General features: G+C 46.4%; 1 protein-coding gene across 2 annotated transcripts in view; it reads right to left on the bottom strand.

The window, feature by feature from the left end:
* Window positions 1-24,685, bottom strand: part of LOXHD1 (lipoxygenase homology PLAT domains 1) — a 154,144-nt gene that overhangs the window by 113,487 nt on the left and 15,972 nt on the right. For both annotated transcript variants that reach the window (XM_047697662.1, XM_047697663.1), the window contains exon 5: window positions 3,867-3,965. In XM_047697662.1, coding sequence (XP_047553618.1) covers window positions 3,867-3,965 — 99 coding nt within the window. The remainder of the gene's footprint in view (window positions 1-3,866; window positions 3,966-24,685) is intronic.

The following is a 24,685-nucleotide window of genomic DNA, read 5'->3' as shown; positions in this document are numbered from 1 at the left end:
TCACTGATTTTTCTTTGTTTCTCCTTCTATCAATACCACACTGTTTTAGTTTTTAGAGATCTGTGGTATCTCTAAATTTCTATTTATCCAGCAGGGTAAATATCCCCACTTATTAATATTATTTTCATTATTCAAAATAGTCTTCACAATAGTTAGCCCTTTATGGATGGGAATTTACTAGCAGCTTAAGCTGCTGGATATTGCCTTTCAGAAATGTGACTGAAATTGAATTGCATTTATAGGATAATCTGGGAAAAATGAGTTCTTAATGAATTTGGGATTCCATAACGTATTTCTCCATTTAAATATTCTTGGATATCCTCAAATTTCCAGAAAGCTCTTGTGTTGGAGTTTTTCTTAGGCACCTTGTAATTGATTTTGTGAATCATGTATTTTTAAATTAAATGTTTGCTTGTTGTTTTTATTAAAATTTGTAAATCAATCTTGAATCCATAACCTTTACTAAACCTTCTTTCCCATTGGTTCTAATGATTCATAAATCCTCCTGGATTTTTTAGATGATTACTATTTTTTATGAAAATTAAAGTTTGCTTCTAAATGGTGTGAGAGGTTGGAGTTTCTTCTAATTTTATTGACTATGATCAAGGAATGTGAATGTTGAGTCTATCTTACTAACTAATTTCAGTTTGTTGATTTGCTCTGTGGTTTTAGTATGCAGTCATTATATGCTTGAGAAGAACATGTATCCTCTACCAGCTGGACGCAGGAATCTGCGTCATTCCAGTAGATCGGGCTTATAAACTGTGTAGTAAAAATCTTCTACACCCATGCTAAATTTTTACTCATATGATTTATCAATTATTGAGAGTGGTTTATTAAAATCTTCCACTGTAATTATGTACTTGTCAAGTTTCTTCAAGAGTTTTGTTTCTTTTTGCTTCTGGTGTTTTGGGACCATGTTGTAAAATTTATACCCCTTCAGAATGATGACATCTTCCAGGTTAATTGTTCCTTTCATCATTATCTAATATATTTTTATTTCTAACAAAATATTTTTGCCTTAAAGTTTAATTTTATAGATAACAATACAGCTATGCCACCTTCTTCTGTGTTGTTGATATGCTCCTGATATATTTCACTGTATTCTATTTATTTTCAGCCCTTCTGCATCCCATGTTTAAGCTGGATTTTATTTCTTTTCATTTAATATAAGAATACCTATCCTTTAACTGATGAGTTTAGTTTATTTCTATTTATTTTGACTATCTGTACACTTATTTTATTTTTTATTATTAGCCATGCTTTTCCTTTGCTTCTCTTTCCTTGTTTCCTGCCTTCTAGTGGATCGATTGAGGTTTTGTTCCCTTTTATTCCCTCTATTGGTTTAGAAGTTATAAGTTTCTTATTGGGGGGAGGGTTACTTTTACAATTTTAACATGCACACTTAACTTACTGAAGTCTGAAGTTCATCAATACCTCTTGTCCCCTATCACTTGGGGATGAGCTGTGATCAAGAACCTAATTATGTTTTAACTTTCATTATCTACCTTCCTTCTCAAAGATTATTGTGTTCTAGCAGTTCGGGTCCACATTTTCTCATGCCCTGGTGATAATCATTATTAGTACTATTTACTAATACTTGCTTAAATTTGTTACATCAATATCAATATTTTTACTCTATTTCTTTCTTGCTTCCCCTTTCTTGTGGGTATGATTTCCTTTTTCTTAAAAATATATTCTTCAGTGGCTGTTTAAGTATAGATCTATGAGTGGTAAACACTATTTCTCTTTGCTTGTATGGCAATTCACTAATTCTGTCCTCACTCTGGAATAACTGAAAGCCTAGGTGGACACAGGATTCTGGACTGATATATATTCTTGCTCAGAATTTTAATGTTAAATTCCATTCTGTTAAATTCCATGAATTTATCACCTTGTATAGTTAGCTGAGAGGAATTTGCTATCAATCTAATTGGTTTTGTAGAAGACAATCTGTCAAATCTGGTTACCTTTTTTTTTTGTTAAAGATTTTATTTATTTGACAGAGATAGAGAGATCACAAATAGAGAGGCAGGCAGAGAGGGAGGACGGGAAGCTGGCTCCCCGCTGAGCAGAGAGCCCAATGCAGGACTCGATCCCTGAGATAATGACCTGAGCTGAAGCCAGAGGCTTAGCCCACAGAGCCACTCAGGTGCCCAAATCTGGTTACCTTTAAGATCTTTCTCTTTGCCTTTGGTTTCACCACAATATATCTAAATGTGGATTTGTCTTCTTTTACCCTGCTCAGTGACTCCTTCTGTTACTTTAATCTGAAAATTCATACCTTTGCTCAAATTTGAAGAAGTTTCAGCCATTATCTTTTCAAATATTTCCTTTCACCTATTCTGTTCTTTATTGGAATTCCTGCTCAGCATCTGTCAGAACTTTTCTGTCCTCCATGAATCATGACCTCTTAGTTGTATTTTCCAACTCTTCATGTCTCTTTTCCGAGTATTTTGCTCATATTTATTTTATAGTTCATAAGTCTCTATTCAGTGGTTTCTAATTGTGATGTTCAACACATGCATTAAGTGTTTATATTTAGTAATTATATTTTCATGTCCTATATTTTTTTTCTATGCTTTTCATGGTGTCTTCTTGTTTCCTTCAATTGTTTTGTCCATGTATGTAGTCCATTTAAACATATTTAAACTATAGCTTTTCTCAGATTACTCTAGTACCTGAAATTCTTGAGCATTTAACATTATTGACTCTTGTGTCCACTGATGTTTAGCCATGGGGGATTATGTCCTTGAGTATTTTGTAGTTTTGGAAAGTGAACTCATCTCTAGTACCTTATCTTTGGGAATCTCATGTGGTCTTGCAAATGCTTCTGAAAGCACCAAGGGTATTACTGATGTGGAACCAATTTTCTGAGCCTGGGGAAGAAGGGTCCCCAAATCATACTTACAATGTAAAATCAGACATTAAGTCCACTCAAGTGTAAGCAGAATGTATCAATTTCTCAACAACTCTGTTTTTTTAATCTAGAGCCCTTGCAGAGATATGGTTATTGTACTGATGAGCAAACATTTCCTGGCCTGTTTCTTCAATGAAGATGTTCCTGTGAACCTTCAGGACTCCTGGCTTTACCTGTGGTTCTAATTTGGCCTATCTTGCTTCATGCAGGACACAACCTTATTTTCTGGCCCCAAATGGGTATGAAAATCTATCCTGTAGACTGTTGAACATGAAAGCCCCCTCCTTCCAAGAGGCACTGATTCATACCTAATACTCTGGTTTTGAGTTCCCTCTTCATTTCTGGCACCTGAAGATTTCTCTTTTTCTTCTTAAGTTCAGCAATGCATTTTGAATTCTTTAATATATCACATCCAAAATTCAGATCTCAGTAGCTTTTCTGACTCCTACGTTATTTCAGTAATTTGGAGGAAGCAGGAGAGAACCACCTGTCTCAGTTCTATTGGCCTGAATGTCCTCCCAACACCTGTGGCCATGCTTGTGTCCTCAGTTCTTGGTTCACTTATGAAGACAAGTCTAATTATCTATCCCTGGCCCCGTTCTACTCTGCACCAAACCACTGCACTGAATCAGGCCATGCCCAGCCACGTTCAAAACATAACACAAGATGGCCATAGAGCTTAAGGAGATAAAGTGAGAATGAGTTCCTTGCTGATGTAAAGCTTGGGTCTGTTCATCATCTAGGATGAAGCACAAGTTTAAATAGACCCCAAACCCAACACCGTATTCTGAAAACACATCACAGAAGGCCATGGACAACCACAAAGAAAACTGCAGCTCAAGAGAGGAGACTGGAGCTGCCTTCTTCTGCCAGGCATGGGAGGAAGAGCCCACCTAAGAAGCAGAACTGGGCACAGCTTGGGAAGAAAGGATTTCAAATCCATTACCTGTGTCTCCATACTCTCCAAAGATATTGATGAAGACATCAGCATCAGTCCCCGCACCAATGACATCACCAGTGTACACCTTGACTTCATACTTGTTACCTGGAAATGAGGACAGAGAAAGCCTCAGCTTCTTAGGATCCTGAAGAGAGAAGAGCAAAGGCCCCAAGGTAGCTACTGCACCACCTACCCATCCCTCCAACAGAGCCTGAAGTGTCACCATTGCTGTCAAGAACACAGCAAGAAATGAGCTGCTTTACATTGGTTCCAAATTGTCATTGCCAGGATATATGTGTGTCAAGTTAGTGCACCGTACACCTTAAACTTAGACAACGTTACATGTCATTTATATCTCAATAAAGCTGAAGAGAAAAGTCAAATGGTCATTGCTAAATGGTGTACACAGCATACATCAGGTGGATGGAACTTCTGTTTTCATCTACTAACATGCTGCCTTGGGATGCATGAATCAGTCCCAATCCAGATGCCTCACTGAACCAGACCACCAGCTGATCTCCCCTGGATATCGAACGGCTTCTTACTGGGCCCACTGCCCATCTACTCTGCCCTCTCCAATCTGTTACCACACTTCATCACAGTGTAAAAATGCATTGGGGAAAATACATTCTGTGAATGAAAATTGAATTTATATGTAAATTGTCAGGGCCATAACCAACTCAAAGACTAGAGGTACCAAGAGTACCAGCAAATGCATGCCTAGTGGTTACCTCACTTAAAGATCTATATGGTTTCCCGTATCTTTCCCCCATTCACAGAACCCCATGCACTGTAACCCCCAAATGCCTCAGCCCCAGCCATGGCCTTGTGAGGGGGATGGGCTCAATGTAAACTAGACAAAAGGCTGAGCTCTGCCTAGGTCTCCCCAACTGGAGCCTGCCTTAGAGTGGGGAGCAAAGGACAGGGATTGCTGTGCTGTGCAGGAAGAAAAACTCCTCTAGACTCTCTCTGGGTGCTAACCATTCTAAGGGCTGAGGCGATTTTCCCATCCCTTTCCCCTTCCTTCAGTGACTTTTTATTTTTTATGTAGTACAATTTTGTTCAGATTTCTTATGCGCAATATGTGAAGTTGATAAGAATTAGAGTTGTTCCATTAACTCTAAAAGATATCTGTACCCCCATGTTTAATGCAGCATTATTTACAACAGCCAAGACAAGGGAAAAAAATATTTACAACAGCCAAGACAAGGGAAAAAAATATTTACAACAGCCAAGACAAGGGAAAAAAACCTAAGTGTCCATCAATGGAAGGAGAGATAAAGAAAGACAGACAGACAATCACGCACATACAGGAATATTATTCAGCCATGAAAAAGAAGGGAATCTTGACATTTGTAATAACATGAATGGACCTTGAGGGTATTATGCTAACTAAAATAAGCCAGTCACAGAAAGACAAATACAGCATGATTCCACGGATAATGTGGAATCTGAAAAAACAAACAAGAAAAAAACAAAAATAGCCCTAAAAATCCTCTAAACAAAGGCAAACAACCCCAAAGCCATAGGACAACAGATTGGTGGTTGCCAAAATTGGGGCATAGGAGGTATATGAAATGGGCTAAGGGGGTCGAAAGGTACAAACTTCTGGTTGTAAGATAAATAAATCATGATCTGTAATGTACAACATGGCAACTATAGTTAAGAGTATTGTGTTGCCTATCTGAAAGGTGCTGAGAGAGTAGATCTTAAAAGTTCTCATCACAAGGAAAAAAATGTATAATTATATGTGGTGATGGATGTTAACCAGACTTTTTGCAATGCTCATTTCTCAATATATACACAGAGCAAATCATTATTTTGTATACCTGAAACTAATAAAATGTTTTATGTCAATTATACCTCAATAAAAATAAATTTGAACTGTTTTAATTGAGGCCCAGAGTTCCAGGCCCTCTGCCCACCACCTCCTCCCTAGGGCCTTCCTTGATGTCCTAGCCCCCAGGGGCTTTCTCCTCTGCATTCCTGGGCTCTGCCATATTGTCTGTGTCAATGATTTCCAAGTTCACCATCTATCATCTTATGTGGTTTGCTGTTTCCTGCAGGTGTGGCTTCCAAGTTCTTGAAGAACTTAAAAAAGGTCTGGGCAGGACCTCCTTCTCATGCATAGCCCCCTCCCCCCAACCCAAATAGCCCCTAGCTTAGTGCTGGGCAATACTAGAATCTCACCAAGTATGTTGGAAAGCAACTTGATTGGCATTTCCTAAAGCTCAAAGTCCCAGGGAAGTAACTCAGGACAAAGGAGTGAGGTGGGGGAGATAATGAGAAAACTTCATTACCCCCAGTCCCTATCTTTTTTTTTTTTTTTTTTTTTTTTTTTAAAGATTTTATTTATTTATTTGACAGAGAGAGAGATCACAAGCAGGCAGAGAGGCAGGCAGAGAGAGAGGAGGAAGCAGGCTCCCCGCTGAGCAGAGAGCCCGACGAGGGGCTCGAACCCAGGACCTGGGATCATGACCCGAGCCGAAGGCAGCGGCTTAACCCACTGAGCCACCCAGGCGCCCCACCCCCAGTCCCTATCTTGAATCCTGCCCAGCAGCTGCCATCTAGAGATGATGACACGATGTAGAGTGTTGCAAGGCACACAGAGAGACACCCCCACTTAGACACAGCCTGGAAGGCTAATCTTTAAACTCCTGAGAACCCAAGCCAGGAAGTAGCAATTCTGTCCTCAAACCTCACTCGGTGAGATCCAAAACAAGAGAGGGAAGACCCTCCATTTGTTGTCCCCAACCAGTGATGCCAGGATGAGGTGGGGGCCCGGGGAGGACCTAAAGGCCACTGCTGAGCATCATGCAGTCAGAGAGGGCGACGGGACTCCAGAAAGAACTGGGCGCAGCGCAGCAGGAAGAAAGGATGAGGGAGGCTGGGGAGCCTTTGGGGGAGGAGCAGCAGACATTCTGCATCATTCCAGAAGGCAGAATTGGACTTAGCACTTGAATTATAAAGAAGGATATTTTAGCTCACTTAAAGAAACGTTTTCTAGTAGCTAGGGCTGTCCAACAAAGGCATGGGATGCCCTCGGGGGAGTGAGTTTCCCATCCCTAGAGACATCTAAGCAGCCACTTTGTGACAAACACACTGGTGGAGAGTCATCTGTCAGGGAGGCTATAAAGAAAAAGCCAGAGGTGAGAGAATCTGAGAACACTAAGGGTCCTTTCAGTCTGCAAGTCCTTGACATCTGACCAGGCAAGGCAGCCTGTAGATGAGAGAGGGAAGCCAAGAGATGGGGGCAGGGGGGCTCTCAGCAGGGGAGGAGTCACAGGCTGGTGTACGCAGGCCTGGAGAGCAGGATCCCACACAGGGCTCTGGGAACACACAGCATCCCCGTCCCAGGAAAGTCCAGAGAAGTAGGCATCAGGGTCTGAAATGAGGCAACAAAAGAGACAAGGGTGGAAGGAGCTTCCAGAACTTTCCAGCTGAGGTCAACAAGGGGCCCAAGCCCAGGGGTCAGAAAATCAGAAGAAGGGAATGCAGGGAATTAGGCTGGACTGTTCTCTAACCTCTGCAGAACTCTCTATGGCAAGATGGGGCCCTGGGTCCCCATGTAGCTGACTAGGTGAGGAGAAGAATGCCCATGTGCCAGACGACCTCCTATCACCCTGGGGAGGGGGTGCGAGCAGCATCAGGGGGGCAGACACACCTCAGAAAACTGCTCTTTAAAGGGCCCTAAAGATGGACAATGAGGCTTATTATATTACTGTTCTCCCTGCTTTTCTTCCACATTTCCTCTGCAAGCAGAACCCCATCTTATCTGAGGCGCCGTTTTTCCAAACAAGGCCTAGGGCCCCGCGCCAACCCTAAATTGTGATCAAGTGCGTATATTGTTGAAAGAGCAAGACCGGCTAAAAGCAAGGCTTCATTCTCTCACGGCTGGCACACTGTCAGCACAGTGCATCAAGCCTTCCTCCCAAGTGGTCATGAGAGCCCCCCAGTATCCCGTGATCAGAATTTCAATGAGCACAAACTTGCCATTCTGGTCACAAGTGGGTTTGTTGAACTCACCCCTTAGATCTGATGGTCCGTGTGAGAGCAAAATGCCCATCCTGGTGAAAGGACCCGCCAGAGGGAAGCTCCCAGCCCGGCAAAAATCCCTGCCCCAGAGGCCAGAAGGAAACAACTTGGGGGCCAGAGAAAGCAGATGAGAGCCAAGAGTTCAAACAGGATGGCCAGGGCTGGCCCCCTTGTTCAGGGCAAGTGATACTCAACGGTCATCCAGGCCTTGCAGCTCACGAGGCCCCTGCACGTTCTTGATGTCATCAGAACCATACAACGGCCACACTCTTGCCGTTCTTATTTACAGACGGGGAAACAGAGGCTCAGGGGGCCAGGCTCCTTGTCCGGGGACACACAGCTGCTAAATGATGCAAGAGGGGCCTCAAAGCCAGGGCTCTTTCTAGAATGCGGCATGGCCTCTCATTCTCTATGCCACGCGTAGGCAATTTTTTTCTGTAAAGTGCCAGATAGTAAATATTTTAGGCCTTCTAGGCCATCTGGTCTCTACTCTACTGCAAGGACTCCGCTCTGCAGGAGTATCATGAAAGCAGCCATGGGCCATAGGGTAGTCCCCTGCCCCTTACCTGCGGGGCTACCACGGAGACCCCAGCGGATGCCTGCAACCCTGGCAGGCAGGGTTGGCTAACCCTACAGTAACTAGGTTATTTCCAATTTATTCCTAGCCATACTGTGATATAGTTTAACTTCTACATTAGGCCTAGCGAGAGTCGACCAGCAATAACTAACGATGTTACGAGAACTGCAATAATCCGCTGTAATAAAAACGGGGGGAAAGCGGTCTCCCTCCTTCAGCATTCCTTCCCGTCCTGGACTCACCCCTCTGGAGCGGATGCGAGAGGACAAACGCCTGCGTGAGGACCCCATGAAGAGAACGACGCAGGCTCCGGGACACAGTAAAGCCACTACTACTCCCCTTCCGATCACTGGTCACAAAGAGGAGCCTCCGGAGTGCCTGGGTGGCTCAGTCGTTGAGCCTCTGCCTTCCGCTCAGGTCATGATCCCAGTGTCCTGGGATCGAACCCCCAGTACGGCTCCCTGTTTAGCGGGGGGCCTGCTTCTCCCTCTCCCACCCGCTGCTTGTGTTCCCTCTCTTGCTGTGTCCTGTCAAATAAATAAATAAAGATTTAAAAAAAAAAAAAAAGAGCTTCCGCTCTGGAGGCGGGCCGACCTGCAACTGCCCACAGAGACGACGGGAAAAGGGGACACGCTCTGGCGCAGGCGGCGTAAAACTACGTAAAAGCAAATGGGCGTGGCCTTGTGCCAATGAACTTTATTTATGGACACGGATGTTGGCACTTCCCAGGACTCTCCTGTGTCATCAGATATTATTCTTGTTTGATTTCTTTTCTTTTCTTTTTTTTTTAAAGATTTTATTTATTTATTTGACAGAGAGAAATCACAAGTAGGCAGAGAGGCAGGCAGAGAGAGGGGAGGAAGCAAGCTCCCTGCTGAGCAGAAAGCCCGATGTGGGGCTCGATCCCAGGACCTGGGATCATGACCTGAGCCGAAGGCAGCGGCTTAACCCACTGAGCCACCCAGGTGCCCCTGTTTGATTTCTTTTCAACCGTTAAAAAGTGTAAAAAATCTTTGTTAGTTCCAGGTCCTCGCAAAACTATACGTAGTCGGCCCACATCCTGTTTGACGTTGTCCGCCTGCTGCTCTAAGGGGTCTCGTTCTTTTGGGCACTGTTCTGTGTTTCTAGGCAGGGGACCGCAGGCAACCTTCCACTCGGTGGCCTGGAATGGGAGAGGAGCTGCTTGGTGCAGGCGTGGCCAGCTGCTGGTCATGGGGAGCACAGCACACTCTGATCACTAGCTTAAGCAGCGCAAGGCTCTGAAGACTGGGAAACTCTTACCCTTTTCCTGTCAGGCTGCAAGGGGTGAGAAGGAACATATCCTGTGCCCAGTGTGGGTAGGGAGGGCCAGCTTTCCCTGCCCCTACAATACTGGGTGACTGGGCTGAGCTCAATGTTCCCGAGTGCAGTGGAGAATGGGGGCCCGGGGTTGCAATGTCCTCAAGGTGGGGACAGATGGAAGCATCAGTTCTGCAACCTCAGGCATTGTGCCTTCAGCTCCCCACCTGGCTGAGGGTGAACAAGGAGCAGAGATGGAAAGAGAGGTGGAAGGTCAGGTTGGAGGAGGGGCTGGCAAGTTCACTGTCCTTGAACAAGCGTGGGACCAATAGGGCCTAGTGATGGATCCCAGGACTTGTTGCCCAAGACAGTTCTAGGGTTGGCCTGTGGTTTAATCAGTGCTATAACGTTCTCCCTTGAACTGATTTCTCTCTGGCCTTTCAGTGGGTACCCATTAGTTCATAGGGTGCCTTTCTACAAATTAGAAAAAGGCTTCCTTCCTCAAGACACTTTACTGCCATCTGTTGGATAATTGTCATAATAAATACACAAACCTACAACCTCTATGATGTGAAAAGTGTCTCCTTACATAGTCTCAGTTGTGCAGTGCACAACCTGTGTATCCAAACCCAGCAACACTACCTTTCAGAGAGTGGCTGCCTTTCCCTGAATATCAGTGAGAGCTCAAAGAAGCCAAAGTAGTTGAGGATTGATGTGAACAATATACGATAAGGGAAACACACCAGAGATTAAGATAATCCCAGGGTACCTTCCAGAGCCAAACAGAACTGAGTTGGGGTACTACAGGGATGGCATTTGTTGTAGCTTAAAGACAGGTGGCCACCTGAAGGCCACAGCACAGGGTTGTCTGTGCCCTGCTTGCCCTGCCCAGGGGATCTACCAGCCGAGCCTTGCCCCCTCTTTCCTCAGCAGCCTGCATGGCAGAGGCACAGCCCTGCTCCCTCCAAACAGGAACCATGTCCCCTGTGGGCCAACCGGAAGCTGCCTGTGTGGGCTTGCAGAAAAGGCAGCCCCTGGCAGGCCTGAGCTGCCGCCTGCGCCTGGTGCGCCAGCCGCCTCCACAGCCTCGCCTGCGCTCTGTCTGGAACAGTCAGCACACATTAGCGACAGGACACATCTGAGAGAGCCACCCTGGGCGTCCGGGAAAGAGGGTGTGGGGAGGCACAGTCACGAGTGGGCCGGATCCCCCAGTTCTCAGTGCTGAGCCGGGCTGAGCTGCTCGTCACGTTCCCGATGACAGAAGTCAAGCCTCGGTCCCGCTTGCCAAGGAAGGGACCATCCCACACCCAAAGTGATCCGAGGCTCCCAGCAGCTCACGTGGCCCGCGCTTTTTTAGGAAGCAGGGAATCATGAATGGAGCGCGGCTGAGTTGACGCCCCGCGTTTCTCTCCCCAGCCTCGCGCATTCTCAGGTCCTGGGTGGTTAGAACGCGGCTTCATTCACTCAGGCGGGTGAGAGGAGGCGAGCTGTGGCAGGGGGCTGGCGGGACTTGACTTTGGCCCCTCTCCCCTTGCCCCTCCCCCCCCCCCCCCCCCCCCGCGTGTCCACAGCTGCTCCCTGGCACCCATCGCTTCCGCTCAGCCGGAGCCAGACGCTGCAGAAACGAGATCTCACCCGCGCCGCGGAGGAGGACACGGAACCGAGTGAGAGACACCGGCGGGGCTGCCCCGGGAGTGAGGATGAGCAGAATGTTCTCCCCCAGCCACAGAAGGCCCCTGACTCAGGCTTGCCCGGGTGCGGGGAGGAGTGTCGGCGGACCCCGGCGGACCCCGTGCTGGGGGCTGGGCCACAGCCACTGAGCAGGGAACGTCCTCCCAGGTCCAGAGCCTTGAGTCTACCACCCCCCTTGCTGTCTCCAAAAGTTTCCTCTTCCTTCCCTCCGGTCCAGAGGTCCACATCTCTCACCCAGATTCACCTGATTCTTCGATTAGAACTGGAACGTCTCTGCTTTCCCGGATAATGCCCTCAACCTTCCGGCCCCTAAGGACACACGCACTTAGCAAAGTGGTAAGAGCCTCTGATGCTTACGGAGGACCCACATGGGCCCGTCACATCTCTTCCTCCTGTCATCCTCACAATGACAGACCATATTATTACTGTGGTCACCACTTGCTGAGAAAGCAATGGAAGGAGCAGGTTAAGAAACCTAATCCAGTTGCCACAGTTGGAAAGGGTGAAGCCCGGATTTGGCCTCAAGAGGTCTGGGCAGGAAGGTTCTCTATCAGCTGTCATGTCGCCCACCTGGCCAGGTCGAGCATAAAGCCCACCTCGGGAGCCTGTGGTCCTCCCCTCTAGAACTCTCCAGGCGTGTATTACTTCTTTGGCCCTTTGGCCCGTGCTCTAGCCCATGCTGAGTCCTGTTACACAAGGACACTAAAACATTACTTAATCATTAACGGTTGCTCCTGGGTGGTAATCAAGAAAAACCACTCTGTCCCTTGTTTGACTGCCAAATCACGGACCGCTAGTATATTTGCCTAAGACACTGTGATATAAGCCTGTTGTTATCAGGGGCTTAAAGGCTACGGAGTAGGTAGACTTTCGCTCCTTTTAGCTCAATGTGCTCACACCCTCGTTCAATTCATTGCCAAGCCCTGGAGGGCCATTTGCACACGTCCCTTAGACACTCACCTTCCTCGGCTCCCGCTCCCACTGCTCTGCAGTAGACACTTTCCTTCCACCTGCACGCCCTAGCAATCTTGGCTCCATTTCTTCCCTTTCCACCCCAGACTCCACTCCACTGCTGGGAAACCAGCACTTCTCGTCCCCTGCTGGAGGAACCAGAATGCCACACAGCCTTCCTGGAGGGCAGAGTAATACCTGTCAGAAGGCTTACCATTCTACAAGCCCCTTGAATGAACAACCCAATCCCTGTGCATAACAATTCATTTACACTAGGAAATAATTGTGTTCATAAATGACCTATAAAGATGTCTATCACAGCATATCACAGCATCGTTAATAATAAAATATTGAGAACAACCTAAAAATACCCGAAATGGGCAATCACGGGGGTAAACTATGATATTCACCCATGTGGCCATTTAAAATAATGGGTTAGAAGATTGTTCAATGTTATTATATAGTATTAAGTGGTAAAACCTGCTTACAAAGTTGATTCTAATATAGTACCACCTTTGATCGGTAGGTAGTGTTTAATGCATTCATGCATAAAAAAGAAAAGGAAGGAAATTTGCCAAAATGTTAATAGCAGTCTCTCCAGGGCTCTCCAACATAGCAATTAAGTTCAAGCCTCTGGGTTTATTCTTGGGTCCATCACTTCTATGCAAATTACTTCTCTGTGACTTAGTTTGCTTCCCCTGTAAAATGGGAATAATAATAATAATAATAATAATATAATAATAATAATAAATCCATCATGGCAGTGTTGTGAAGATTAGATAGAGAATGATTAGAACAACGTGTGACATTGAGTGAGTGTCCGATAAAAATTAGCTTTTATCGTTTTGGGATAATGGGGTTATGGAAGATTTTATTCTTTTTCTTGCTTATTTATACTTATGACAATTTTTACAGTAGCAATGCTTCTTCCCTTGTAATTGAAAATTGAAAACTGAAAATTGAGGTCACCTAAAGCCAACACTTGAATAAGTCGTGTAATCCAGAAGGAGCTGTTGAGAACCACAAGTCGGTAAGACACACCTAAGGAAAATCTACACTTGATAGACACCCTTCCACCCTTGAGCCGGCTTTGGTACCAGAAACCTTTGAGCTTGCTGGTCAGGGCAGCTAGAGGGAGGGTTGAGGACTAGACTAAGGAAGAGAAAAGACAGAGGCAGGGGCCCACCAGATAAATATCGAGCCCAGGTAGGTGGGAACCCTTTCTCTAACACCCTGCTCCACTCTAGCCAACACTTGGAGCTCAGGGCAAGGGTCCATCAGGAAACCAATGGTGGCTGGAATGGTCACCCACAGCTGGATCATTGCCAAGGCAATGTTTGTATTATAAGTTCCAATTTTCATGCATACAAAATGCAGATCTGAGAAAGTGCTCTCTACAAATAGGGGGGAAAAAGGTTATTATAAACACCTATTTGAAAACTTCATTCTGTTTGGAAGCCCAACAAACTCCTTCTCAACTATGAAATCTCAATCGGGCATCACCTCCTCTATGAAGCCCTCCTGATTCCTCCTTCATCTATGCTTCCACTGTTCTAGGTCATTCCTTATTTAGAACATTCTATCTTTGCACTGATTATTTACTGGCCTGACTGTCTCCTTTTAGTCTTTAAGTTCCTAGAGAGAAAGACCTGTACATATTTACCCTGAGCAAAGGATCTGCCATAAAATATTCCCAACAAGTGCCCATTGAAACCCTGAATGATATTGGAAGAGCACAAGGTGACGTCTGGAGCCTAGGGCACTAGCTCTGCCCACACTGGGTGACCAAGAACCAGTGGCTTAACTTCCTGAGGCTTCTGTTTTCTCTTCTAAAAAATGGAGGAAGTGTTGATAAGGTCCCTTCCGGTCCTGAAATTCTCTGATATTCCTCACTGGAAACAGTTCTCTTCCTCCCACTCTTTCCGGAGATGATTTTCTGCAATGTTAGGTGGGAGCAGATGGGGTGGGCGGGGAGCTGCTGTGAAGTTCAGAGGAGGAGAGCGCTGTAGGACTGGCCCAGCTCCTCCCCCCATCCCGAAACCCTCACGGCTCTGAGTCTGTGGGCCCAGGCCCAGCTCCAGAGGGTTTGTGGGAACAATGATTCCCAGACAGCATCCACAGCAAACAGAGCTCAGAGGGGTCTGGATAATGTGTGAGCTGGGTTAAGGGGAAACATCAGGGAGAAGGAAAAGAGTGAGGAAGAGAGGTTCTCCCTGCAGGCTTCCACTGAAATCAAGGTCATGAGTCTATTTCCAGTTGTCTAGATGAGACTGGTGGATTCTAGAGGGGATCCTGGCATTCAGGGGCTTCTGAAAGGCCATAATCTTGAGTCTGTGCATCTCAGAGTCATAATAAGCCTGGATGTGGGGGAAGAAGAAGGGAAAACATCAGGATGGTAACAAGTACAATCACTGCAATGCTGGTGTCATTTACTGAGCTATTACTTTACGGCCAGCATTGCATTAAGTCTTTATGTTCATTTCCCCCAATGAATCAGCTCAACCACTTTATGAAGTGGGAATTCACATTATCCCCACTTTACAGATGAAGAGATAGAGGCACAGAGCTTAAGACATCTGCTCCTGCCCTACCCAACTAGTGGAGTGGCAGAGCCAGGTCTGGACAGCAGAGAATGGGGGGTCCAGGGACCTTGCTCACAGCGTGGAGATGAGCACTGTGCAGAAGAAGGCTAAGTATGGTGGTGGTGGTGGGGGGTGATGAGAAAGAAGTATCCACAGCAGAAGGGAGGACACCAAAAGCCAGTTTCCTCTGTCCCATGGAGGAGGGCTAGCCCTGGATCTCTCCTTCTCTCCTCAGTCATGCATTCTGTTAATCCTAAAAAGACCCTCAGAAACCACTACAGAGGAAGAAGCTGAAGATGGGAGTGGAATGGAGCTCTGCCCGGGTCTCATCACTACTGGTGGCAAAGCCAAAACTAGAACCCAGGGTTTATAGTTCCTTGTGCTTTCTGATCCAGAGAGCTATTTTTTTTTTTAAGATTTTATTTATTTATTTGACACAGAGAGAGAGATCACAAGTAGGCAGAGAGGCAGGCGGGGAGGTGGGGGAAGCAGGCTCCCTGCTGAGCAGAGAGCCCAATGCGGGGCTCGATCCCAGCACCCTAAGTTCACGACCTGAGCCGAGGCAGAGGCTTAACCCACTGAGCCACCCAGGCGCTCCCAGAGAGCTATATTTTTAAAATCAATTATTTGATTGCTCATCGGTATCGTTGATAGAATGTGGTAGTAAGTCGGGGCTGCTGGGTTATTTGGCAGAGCTGCCATGATGGGCGCTTTCTGCGTCCATCAGCCGGGCTGCTTGCGTGCTGCGTTTGTTTCTGCACCGGGCCGGTCTCTAGCAAGCCCATCACTATCCACCTGAGGTCAGCGAAATTCGCCCATGCCCCGAAAATGTTAATCACGATCCCTTTCTTGTCCAATCCCTTCTTCTGATGCACTGTGGGCACCATGCCCAGCACAGTCTTGCCAAGACCCGGTGCACATCTGGAGCTGTGTGATAATCACTGTGCCACACCATGTGGGCTGTAATGAAATTATAACCCAGTTGCCTGATGAAATCACTGGGAGTGGAAATAGTGATTATGCTGGACAAACACAATCCCATTTCTACTTGTTCCCTGGCCTCTGGGCAGCTTTTAGCCCAGCATTACCTGTCCCATTTGCTCCCTCAAGAAGAAGGAAAAGGACAGGAAGAAGGGGAAGAAGAAGGAGGAGAAGAAGAAGGAGGAGGAGGAGGAGAGGAGAGAGGGGAGGAGGAAGAGGAAGAAGAAAAGAAGGAAGAAGGGAAGGGGAAAGAAGAGGAAGAGGAGGAAAGAGGGGGAGGAAGAAGAAAAAGAGGAAGAAAAGACAAGGGAGAAAGGAGGGAGGGAGGGAAGCAGGAAGGGAGGAGGGAAGAAGCCAGACTAGGAGTCAGGACAAAAGGTCATCCACCCCTCCCAACCTCCCGGCCACCCCCATGCTCCTGGCCCACCTGCTCAAGCCGGTACTACTTCTGCAAACAGCACTTTCGTCTCTCTGGGGCATAGCACAATACTGGCTCCAGCCATATTTACTATTAACACACTAAAGAAGATAAATCCTCCTTAAGGAAAGGGTTGTCCCAGAGGAAGCCTAGGGTATGGACTCAGCTGGGAGAAGGGGAGGGGCAGGACCCACTTTCTGAAGCCAGCCATTCTGGCTGGAATGACCCAGCCATTCTGAATACAAGGGCCTCCTCTGCTGCCTGCAAGGCCTGGGTCTGAAACATCGATGAGCTGTTGTGCCTGCTTTCTGACAGCCCTGGGGTGTGAACAGCCCCCAGGCCAGCTGGAACTCAGCTCTTGGCTTCGGAGGCCTGTTGCATTGCCAAGTTGGCAGATCTTTCCCTGAGTGATGTGGTGTGGGCTCAGTACTAATTTAAGCCACGTGATCATCTCAGTGCTTTTTAAGGTGGGAGGGTTTGTGGGTTGGTGCTGAGATGAGGACAATTACTTGGCCAGAAAGCAGGAAGTGACATCATATTAGCAGTGAGAAAGCCAGGCAGGGTCTGTCCTAATCAGGTCTGGCCCACTCCAGCCTCAGAGATGTGTCCTGAGCTGCCCTGCGGCGGGAGGGATGGGCAGCCCTGTGCTCTCAGCCCGTGAAACTCTGCACCATACTCACAATAGCACCTGAGCACTGGGCCCCAAGAATGTCACACCGGAAGTAACAACATCAAGGTTCGGGGACTGAATTGAGGGGGTGGGAGACCTGGAGCCAGGGAAGGGAGACAAGGAGCCATTTAGCTAGCAGAACACCAGAAGAAAGCCAGTGCTACAAAGGACCTCAGAGAACATCTAGTCCAAGCTTCTAGTAAGATGAGGAAGCAGTCCAGAGGGAACCAGTAACCTACCTAAGGCATCCAGTTATGGAAAGGCAAGACTAGAAGCCAGTTATCTACCCCCATTCCCTGGTAGATTTCTTTCCACCCACCTGTGCTGCTGGTCTTCATACACGGTCTACATATGACCCCCTACCAACCACCACACACACACATACACACACATGAGCCTGTTTCTTACTAATCTCATTCAAGCCCCTGAGTCCCAGTGGCCAGGCTGGCAGATATGAATGAAATCACCAGGTGGGGAGAACACAGAGAAACCTGAGCTTGGCTGGAGAGCCCAGAGACACACATATCCAGCAGTTAGCATCCAAAGAGGCCAACAGCAGTCTAGGTGACGTGGGCTGTCTCAGCTGTGTATCCATCTTAAAACACCTTACAACCCACCCCTATAGCCACAGTGGCTTCTTCTGGCTGTAAATTAGCCAGATCATGTCTAAATCTCAGGGAGCAGGCTGAAAAGTTCCTCCTCCCTGCCCATGAGATTCTCTACACATCCCTGGCGGGCAGCTGGGCTGGGGGAACCCCTGAAAAAACACTTCTGTGGGTGGCGCAGACTTCGATTTCTCCAGAGTTTGAAGGGGGAGAACCCAAGGTGAGGGAGCAGGCAGTGCTTTCCGGAGAGCCTGGGGCTTTACCCCCCCCCCCGTGCTGGAAAGTGAAGCACAGGACAAAGGAGAGCACATGGGGAGGGGGGAGGAACTGGCTCTGATATTTCCTCTCACCCTGAAATCTGCTTTGTTGCAGTCTTCTCTCTAACCGGCTCAACGCAGAAGTCTGGGAGGAAGGTTAACCCTTCCAGGCAGCAGTCAGGTAGGACTCTGGGGCTCCTAGGTCCTGTGGGGCTTGAGGGGACAGGGCATGAACCCCAGAAACCTCTGTCAGCAGTCTGGCTTCCAGGCCACCATCAGGGAGCAGGCGGGGAGAGAATGTCTCATCCTCAGACCCATTTCCTATGGGTCCCTTGAAACTTCCTCATGGTTTATGAGTGCTGGAGAGAACAGCTTTCAGATCCACAGTCTGCCAGACACTGGAGCCAACACAATCTGAGCAAACAAGTTGAGAAATGGGAGCTGCTGGTCCAGGACTAAGAAACAGAGGGCAAGGTGGGAGGTGGTCTATGCATGCTTACCTTGACCTTGATATAGGTGTAAAGTGGGGACAATAATAGACCTCAACTCCTAGGGGCACTGTGGATTTGTACAGTGTATGCATGTGAAGAACCAAGACTATAGAAATATTTTGTCCAAAGGTCACCTGGCTAGAAGGTAGTATTTGGGGGATTTGAACCTAGGACCCTTATATCTCAAGACATGGAGCTCTGAACCATGTGATGCCCTCCCCTCTCCTTGAGGGTAGCTCATACTGTGGCAGTCTGTGTCCTCACTGAATTGCAAGCAACTGGAGTGCCAGGACCATATCCTTACCCCAGACCCAGCATTTAAGAGCAGCTTGGGGAGTTGAGGGGCATGACCCATGACAACTGCTAATAGCAATGCCTCAGTTCAAGGCCTGGGAGACTGTTCTGAGATTCTGGCCAGCAGACCTCAGTGTACAGATGTCAAGGCAGGTACTGTGCCTCTCTGGGTTCTGGACTGTCAAGAGGGGAAGCCTTTCTAGACAGAAATCCTCTAGGAAGAGTGTCAGACATCCATGGCAATGGGGAGATGCCAAGAGGCAGATGGTGGGTTGGAAAATTCACTACAATTCTGGAGCTCTTCAATAGCCAAGACTGTATTCCCAGGGATAGTCAATCCAGACATGCTGAACGAGTGGCTGCCAGCCTTCTGCAGGCCCCAGAAGAATGCCAGGACCCCTAACACCCACTCTAAGCATAAAGATGGCTTCTAACTCCCTAATAGGACACATGTATGTCTGAGATTATTAATCAGGAGGTGTGAAGTCTTCTGGACCATTCGGCTCAAATGTGGAGGGGAGCCAACCAAGAATGGGACACCCACTCCTGCTGACTCACGTGGGAATGAGTCAGGAGAATCCAGGTTGTTTGTCCAGAAGCCTTGAAGTCCTGGGCAAGAATTGAGAACTTGGGGTGGAGACAGCATTCTCGTCTTTTCTTCCAGGGGAGTAAGAGCCCTTTGACTGAAAAGTCAATGTGGTGTATTGTCACCATGGTATATTGGGTTAATGGAAAGGCAGGATTGGTTATAAGAAGCAGGACATGAAGGGCGCCTGAATATCCAAACAATCTTAAAAGAAAACAACAAGGTTAGAAGTCTTACACATCATGATTTCCAAACTTCCTACAAAGCTACAATAATTAAAACAGTTCAGTGACTTAAGAGCAGACATCTGGGTCAATGAACAGAATAGAGAATCCAGAAATAAGTCCTTGTGTATATGGTCAGATGATATTTGACAAGGGTGCCAAAACCATTCAATGGGGAGGGGACAGTCTTTACAACAAATGATGCTAGGAAAACTGGATCTCCACATGCAAAAACACAAAAATTGGACCCTTATTTCCTACTGTATACAAAAACTAACTAAAAATGGATCAATGGCCTAAAAGTAAGCAGTAAAAGTATAAAACTCTTAGAAGAAAACATGGGGCAAGATCTTCACTGACATTGGGTTTGGCGATAATTTCTTGGATGTGACGTCAAAACACAGGCAACAAAAGAAAAAATAACAAATTAGACTTCATAAAAATTAAAAGCTTTCATGCGTCAACACAACTCTTTTCAACAGAATGAAAAGGCAACCCATGGAATGGGAGAAAATCTTTGTGAATCAATCGCACCAGCTCAGAGGTTAATATCGACAAATACATTCTGGATGGACCCCTACAACTCAGCAATGAAAGCAAACAACCCAATTTTAAAATGGGCAAAGGACTTTAAGGGATGTTTCTCCAAAGAAAATGTACAAGTGACCCATAAGCGCCAGAAGAGATACTCGACATCACAAATCACGGTTATTATTTTTAAAAACCCAGAAAATGAAACATTGGTGAGTATATACAGAAACTGGGACCCTCATGCATTGTTAGTGGGAATGTGAAATGATGCAGCTGCTGTAGAAAACAGTATGGCCATTCCTCACAAAGTTAAACATAGAATTACCGCCTGATCCAGTAATTCCACTGCTGGGTCTGTACCCACAAGAAATGAAAGCAGGAATTTGAATAGCTATTTGTATACCAACGTTCATAGCATTATTTACCATAGCCAGAAGATAGAAACAACCCCAATGTCCATCAACAGCTGAGTGGATAAACAAAACAGGGTCTATCATGTAATGGACTATTATTCAGCCCTACAAAGAAATGAAGTTCCCATCTATAAGGTAGACCTTAAAGACATTATGCTAAAGTAAAATAAACCGTCATGAAAGAACAAATAGTCTATGATTCCACATATATAAGATCCCTAAGTAGTCAAATTTATAGAGATGGAAGGTAGAGCAGAGTTTCCCCGGAGCTGGAGGAAATGGGAATGGGGAGCCATTATTTTATGGGGACAGTTTCAGTTGGGGAAGATGAAGAAGTTCTGGAGATGGATGGTGGTGACAGTCGTACAACAATGTGAAATTACTTAATGCCACTGAATTAGACATTCAAATGGTTAGACATAACAAATGGTTAAGATAATGAATTTCATGTATGTTTTACTGCAATAGTAATAGTTTTAAAAAGGAAGTAGGTTGATGGAGTCAGGGAGGCGTCTGCACTCTGTTCTGGGGAGGCCCCGTCTGGAACACTGTGTTCTCATCTAGGAAGTCCATTCTTGGGGGGCACTGGCAAACCAGAACTGCTCAGGGAGGCAGGCTGGACATGTGCCCCAAGAGGAGAGGCCAAGAGCAGCCTGTCTTCACGCGGCTGAAGGGCAGACAGGAAGACGTACAGGGCGTTTGTCAGCAGTGGACTGCAACAGACAAGACTTTCTGGGGTTTAATTTCCGGCAGATCTTTCTGACAACCAGTGCCACTTAGCACTGGAATGGCTGAGCTCGGTGATTGGGAGCTGTCTACCGCTCAAGAAGGCTGGATTCAAGCCAAGGTCGGAGAAGCAACCGGTGTGGACACACACGGTGAAAGGGATCCCTGTGACCATAGGAGACTGGTCCCCCTGCCCTCCATGAGCCCTAGCTGTGAGCCCTCAGGCCCTGATCTCTTAGGGACCAGGCTGATTGCCCTGCCCAGGGAACAGGCAGGAAGCCTATTCTGAGAATTAGGAGCCCTGCATCCTAGTGCCAGCTCCATCCGTGGTCGGCTGCTTGATATTAGATGAATCACCCCCTCTCTGAGCATCAGTTAATTCATCCGCGTAACCAACACCTGCCCACCCTCCTTCACCTTGCCTCCCCCAGAAATATGGTAAGGATGGAATGAAGCCAGGAATCAGGAAGAGGAGAACCCATGTATCTTACAAGCTCTCCACTCTCCTCCCCTCCTCCCCATTTCTACTTTCCCTTCCTCACAGAACAGGGCTGGTAGTGCTCCCCAGCATACATTTTGCACACTACTGGCAGCACATGGGATGCTAATGGTGATACAGGAGTGTTATCTACTGTTGTGTATTTGTTTTGATACGTGCTGATGTATACCTGATATTTACAGCAAATGATAACAGGTATTCTTTTTTATGAGAGCAATACGCACTTTCTTTTTAAAATACACTTATAAGACAATGGTAAGTTGTCAAAAGTGAGCTTAAGAAGAAGAATAAGTAAGTAATAAAGAAAGTTGTTGTACTTGTATAAAGCAAAAATCTTGAAGATGGAATGTGAGTGGCTGGGGTTTGGAAACCTCCAGTGGTGGAAGGGACACAAAAACCTGTCTCCCCATGTCCAGCAACAGATCCCCAAGACCTGGCAATCAGACACAGAGGAAACCAAAAGGTGAAATGTTTGGGTTGGCCCTGATGCCCGGTTTCCTTAAGGTGTCAGATGTAGAGATTTTGACCAACCAACTGGGAACCACTGAGAAACTGAACTTGAATCTGGGATCTTCCATCCACACAACTCTGAGTTGGCCGTCGTCCACCCCCTTCTTTTGCAACATCCTGTCCCTGTTTTTTTCTCATGCCCACCTTTGTCAGAGTGGGCTCTATGAAAGAAGAGAGTGACCCTGACCAGGCATCCACCCCAACATGTTGGAAATATTTGGGGGCACTTTCTCACATTTAAAGAGAACCCCAGAGAGGTAAAAGTTATCTCCACGTCAAAAGTCAGGCACTGCACCGTGTAGGGTGGGTGACACATTTGTCTAAGGCAGCAGGCCAAAAGCTCCACAGCTCACCAGCACCCACAGGCAGGGCGAGCTCCCCTCATGTCTGTGTCTTTAAGCATGTTATACGAGATCCCCTATGGAGGAACCATCTAGAAACCTGATCAAGGTCCAACCCCTCCACCTCAGCCACTATCTGCTGATCAGCACAGTCAAAGGGTCAGTCGGTCAGCATAGAACACCTATCCTCCCTAAAGAGCAGGAATGAAAGAAGCTTCCAGCTAATTATCAGTCAGAATGTCAGAAGACGGTCCTGGGGTTGGGGAGAGGGGAGCAAGGCTACCCAACTAATGATCCACCATCTCTTGGAGGGTCATGAAGAGGTGAAATATACACTTAAAATGTCCCCTTCTATTATGGCTCATATCCCATGTCTTAAAGTATTCTCATCTATCAAACTGCATGGACGAAGAAATAATTATCTTCCCCATTTGGATCATCAGAGACCTTCTGCAGCAACCAACCATCCAGTTGGTATAATCCCGGGGGAAAAGCAAAGAGAGTTAAACTTTTGTTTACCAGCGTAGTCCATTGAATATTTGGAGATCCCCTTTTTCATTCCCTCTTCCAGAATCCAGCCTGGAAATACTAAAAGTCCAGTGCCCTCCTACTCAGAAAAGGGCGGGGGGCCCAGGTGGTCTGAATGATGGACGACGTCAGTGGGTTTTGTCTTTCCCTCAAGGCAAGAACACTACCCTGGGTGATTCTCCTGGAAAGTTGGAGAACCATGGAGTGATGCTAATTCATTCTTTTTTTTTTCTTTTTTAAAATTATTTATTTCTTTTCAGCGTAACAGTATTCATTGTTTTTGCACCACACCCAGTGCTCCATGCATGCTAATACATTCTTTTTTTTTTTTTTAAAGATTTTATTTATTTATTTGACAGAGAGAGATCACAAGTAGACAGAGAGGCAGGCAGAGAGAGAGAGGGAAGCAGGCTTCTTGCTGAGCAGAGAGCCCGATGTGGGACTCGATCCCAGGACCCTGAGATCATGACCTGAGCTGAAGGCAGCAGCTTAACCCACTGAGCCACCCAGGCGCCCATGCTAATACATTCTTAATGGTGGCTTTTCAGAAGCTCTTCCAACAGAGGAATCCTGGATTTTCATGTGGCCAAAGCAAAAGGTGGAATGAGGAACTAAATGGTGGGAAAAGGCCCAAAAAAAGGGGGGGCCTAAGAGAGCGGAGAGGAAGATAGCCAGCTTGACAACTTGCTAAGGATTGATCCTAGTAAAGAGACTGGATCAAGAATCAAAGAAAAATCCTCTTTGGGAAAAATCTATGATATTCACCTCAAGTGAGAAGACATGCATGGGGCTTGGGTAGACAATTCTCTCTCCCTTCTCTCTCTCACTCTCTCTCTCTCTCACACACACACACACACACAATAACCAATAAATGTATAAAAAATATCCAGCCTCACCAATAACCAAAGAGATCACATCACAAAGCCCCTGTTCCTATCCAGTTAGAAAATTAAACAGTACTAAGTATTGAGGGTGAGGAAAGTGGGCGCTCTTGCACAGCTGGTGGGATTGTGCACTGATGCACCCTTTCTAGGACAGTTCTAGGACAGAAATGCCCATTAAAAGTCTTAACCGTGTGCATTATATTTGACCTATAAATTCTATTTAGGAATTTATCTGAAGGAAAGACTCATTAGTCTGTGCAAAGATTTAGGTGTATTGTTTATAGTAACAGTAAAATTGCAGAGGAGGACACAATGTAAATCAGACAATAAGGGGTTCAGTGAATCAAAGGTGGTACCTGCCTACCCCAGAGCACTCCACAGCCATGGCAAGCAGGAGTTTCGAGCAGTATTTAAAGACACAGAAACAAACATGCTCTAAAACAGGATGTTGGACTAGCCCATTCTTTCAAACTATACATGCATGGAAAAGACTAGATATGAGTGCACAAAAATGTCACCAGGGATGTTTATCCAGGTGATAGAATTACAGGTATTCCATTCTTATGTCTGCATGTGTCTCTGCTTTATAAATTCTCTACAATGATCAAATTGGCTTTTGCTATGAAGAGAAAGATCAACAACATATCTTTTTAAGAAAAGAAGCAGTGGGGGTGCCTGGGTGGCTCAGTGGGTTAAAGCCTCTGCCTTCAGCTCAGGTCATGATCCCAGGGTCCTGGGATCAAGCCCCGCAT

Source organism: Lutra lutra, chromosome 12, assembly GCF_902655055.1.
Source record: "Lutra lutra chromosome 12, mLutLut1.2, whole genome shotgun sequence".
Lineage (NCBI taxonomy): Eukaryota > Metazoa > Chordata > Mammalia > Carnivora > Mustelidae > Lutra > Lutra lutra.
The sequence above is the reverse complement of the archived record's forward strand: the minus strand, read 5'-3'. Positions and strand labels throughout refer to the sequence as shown.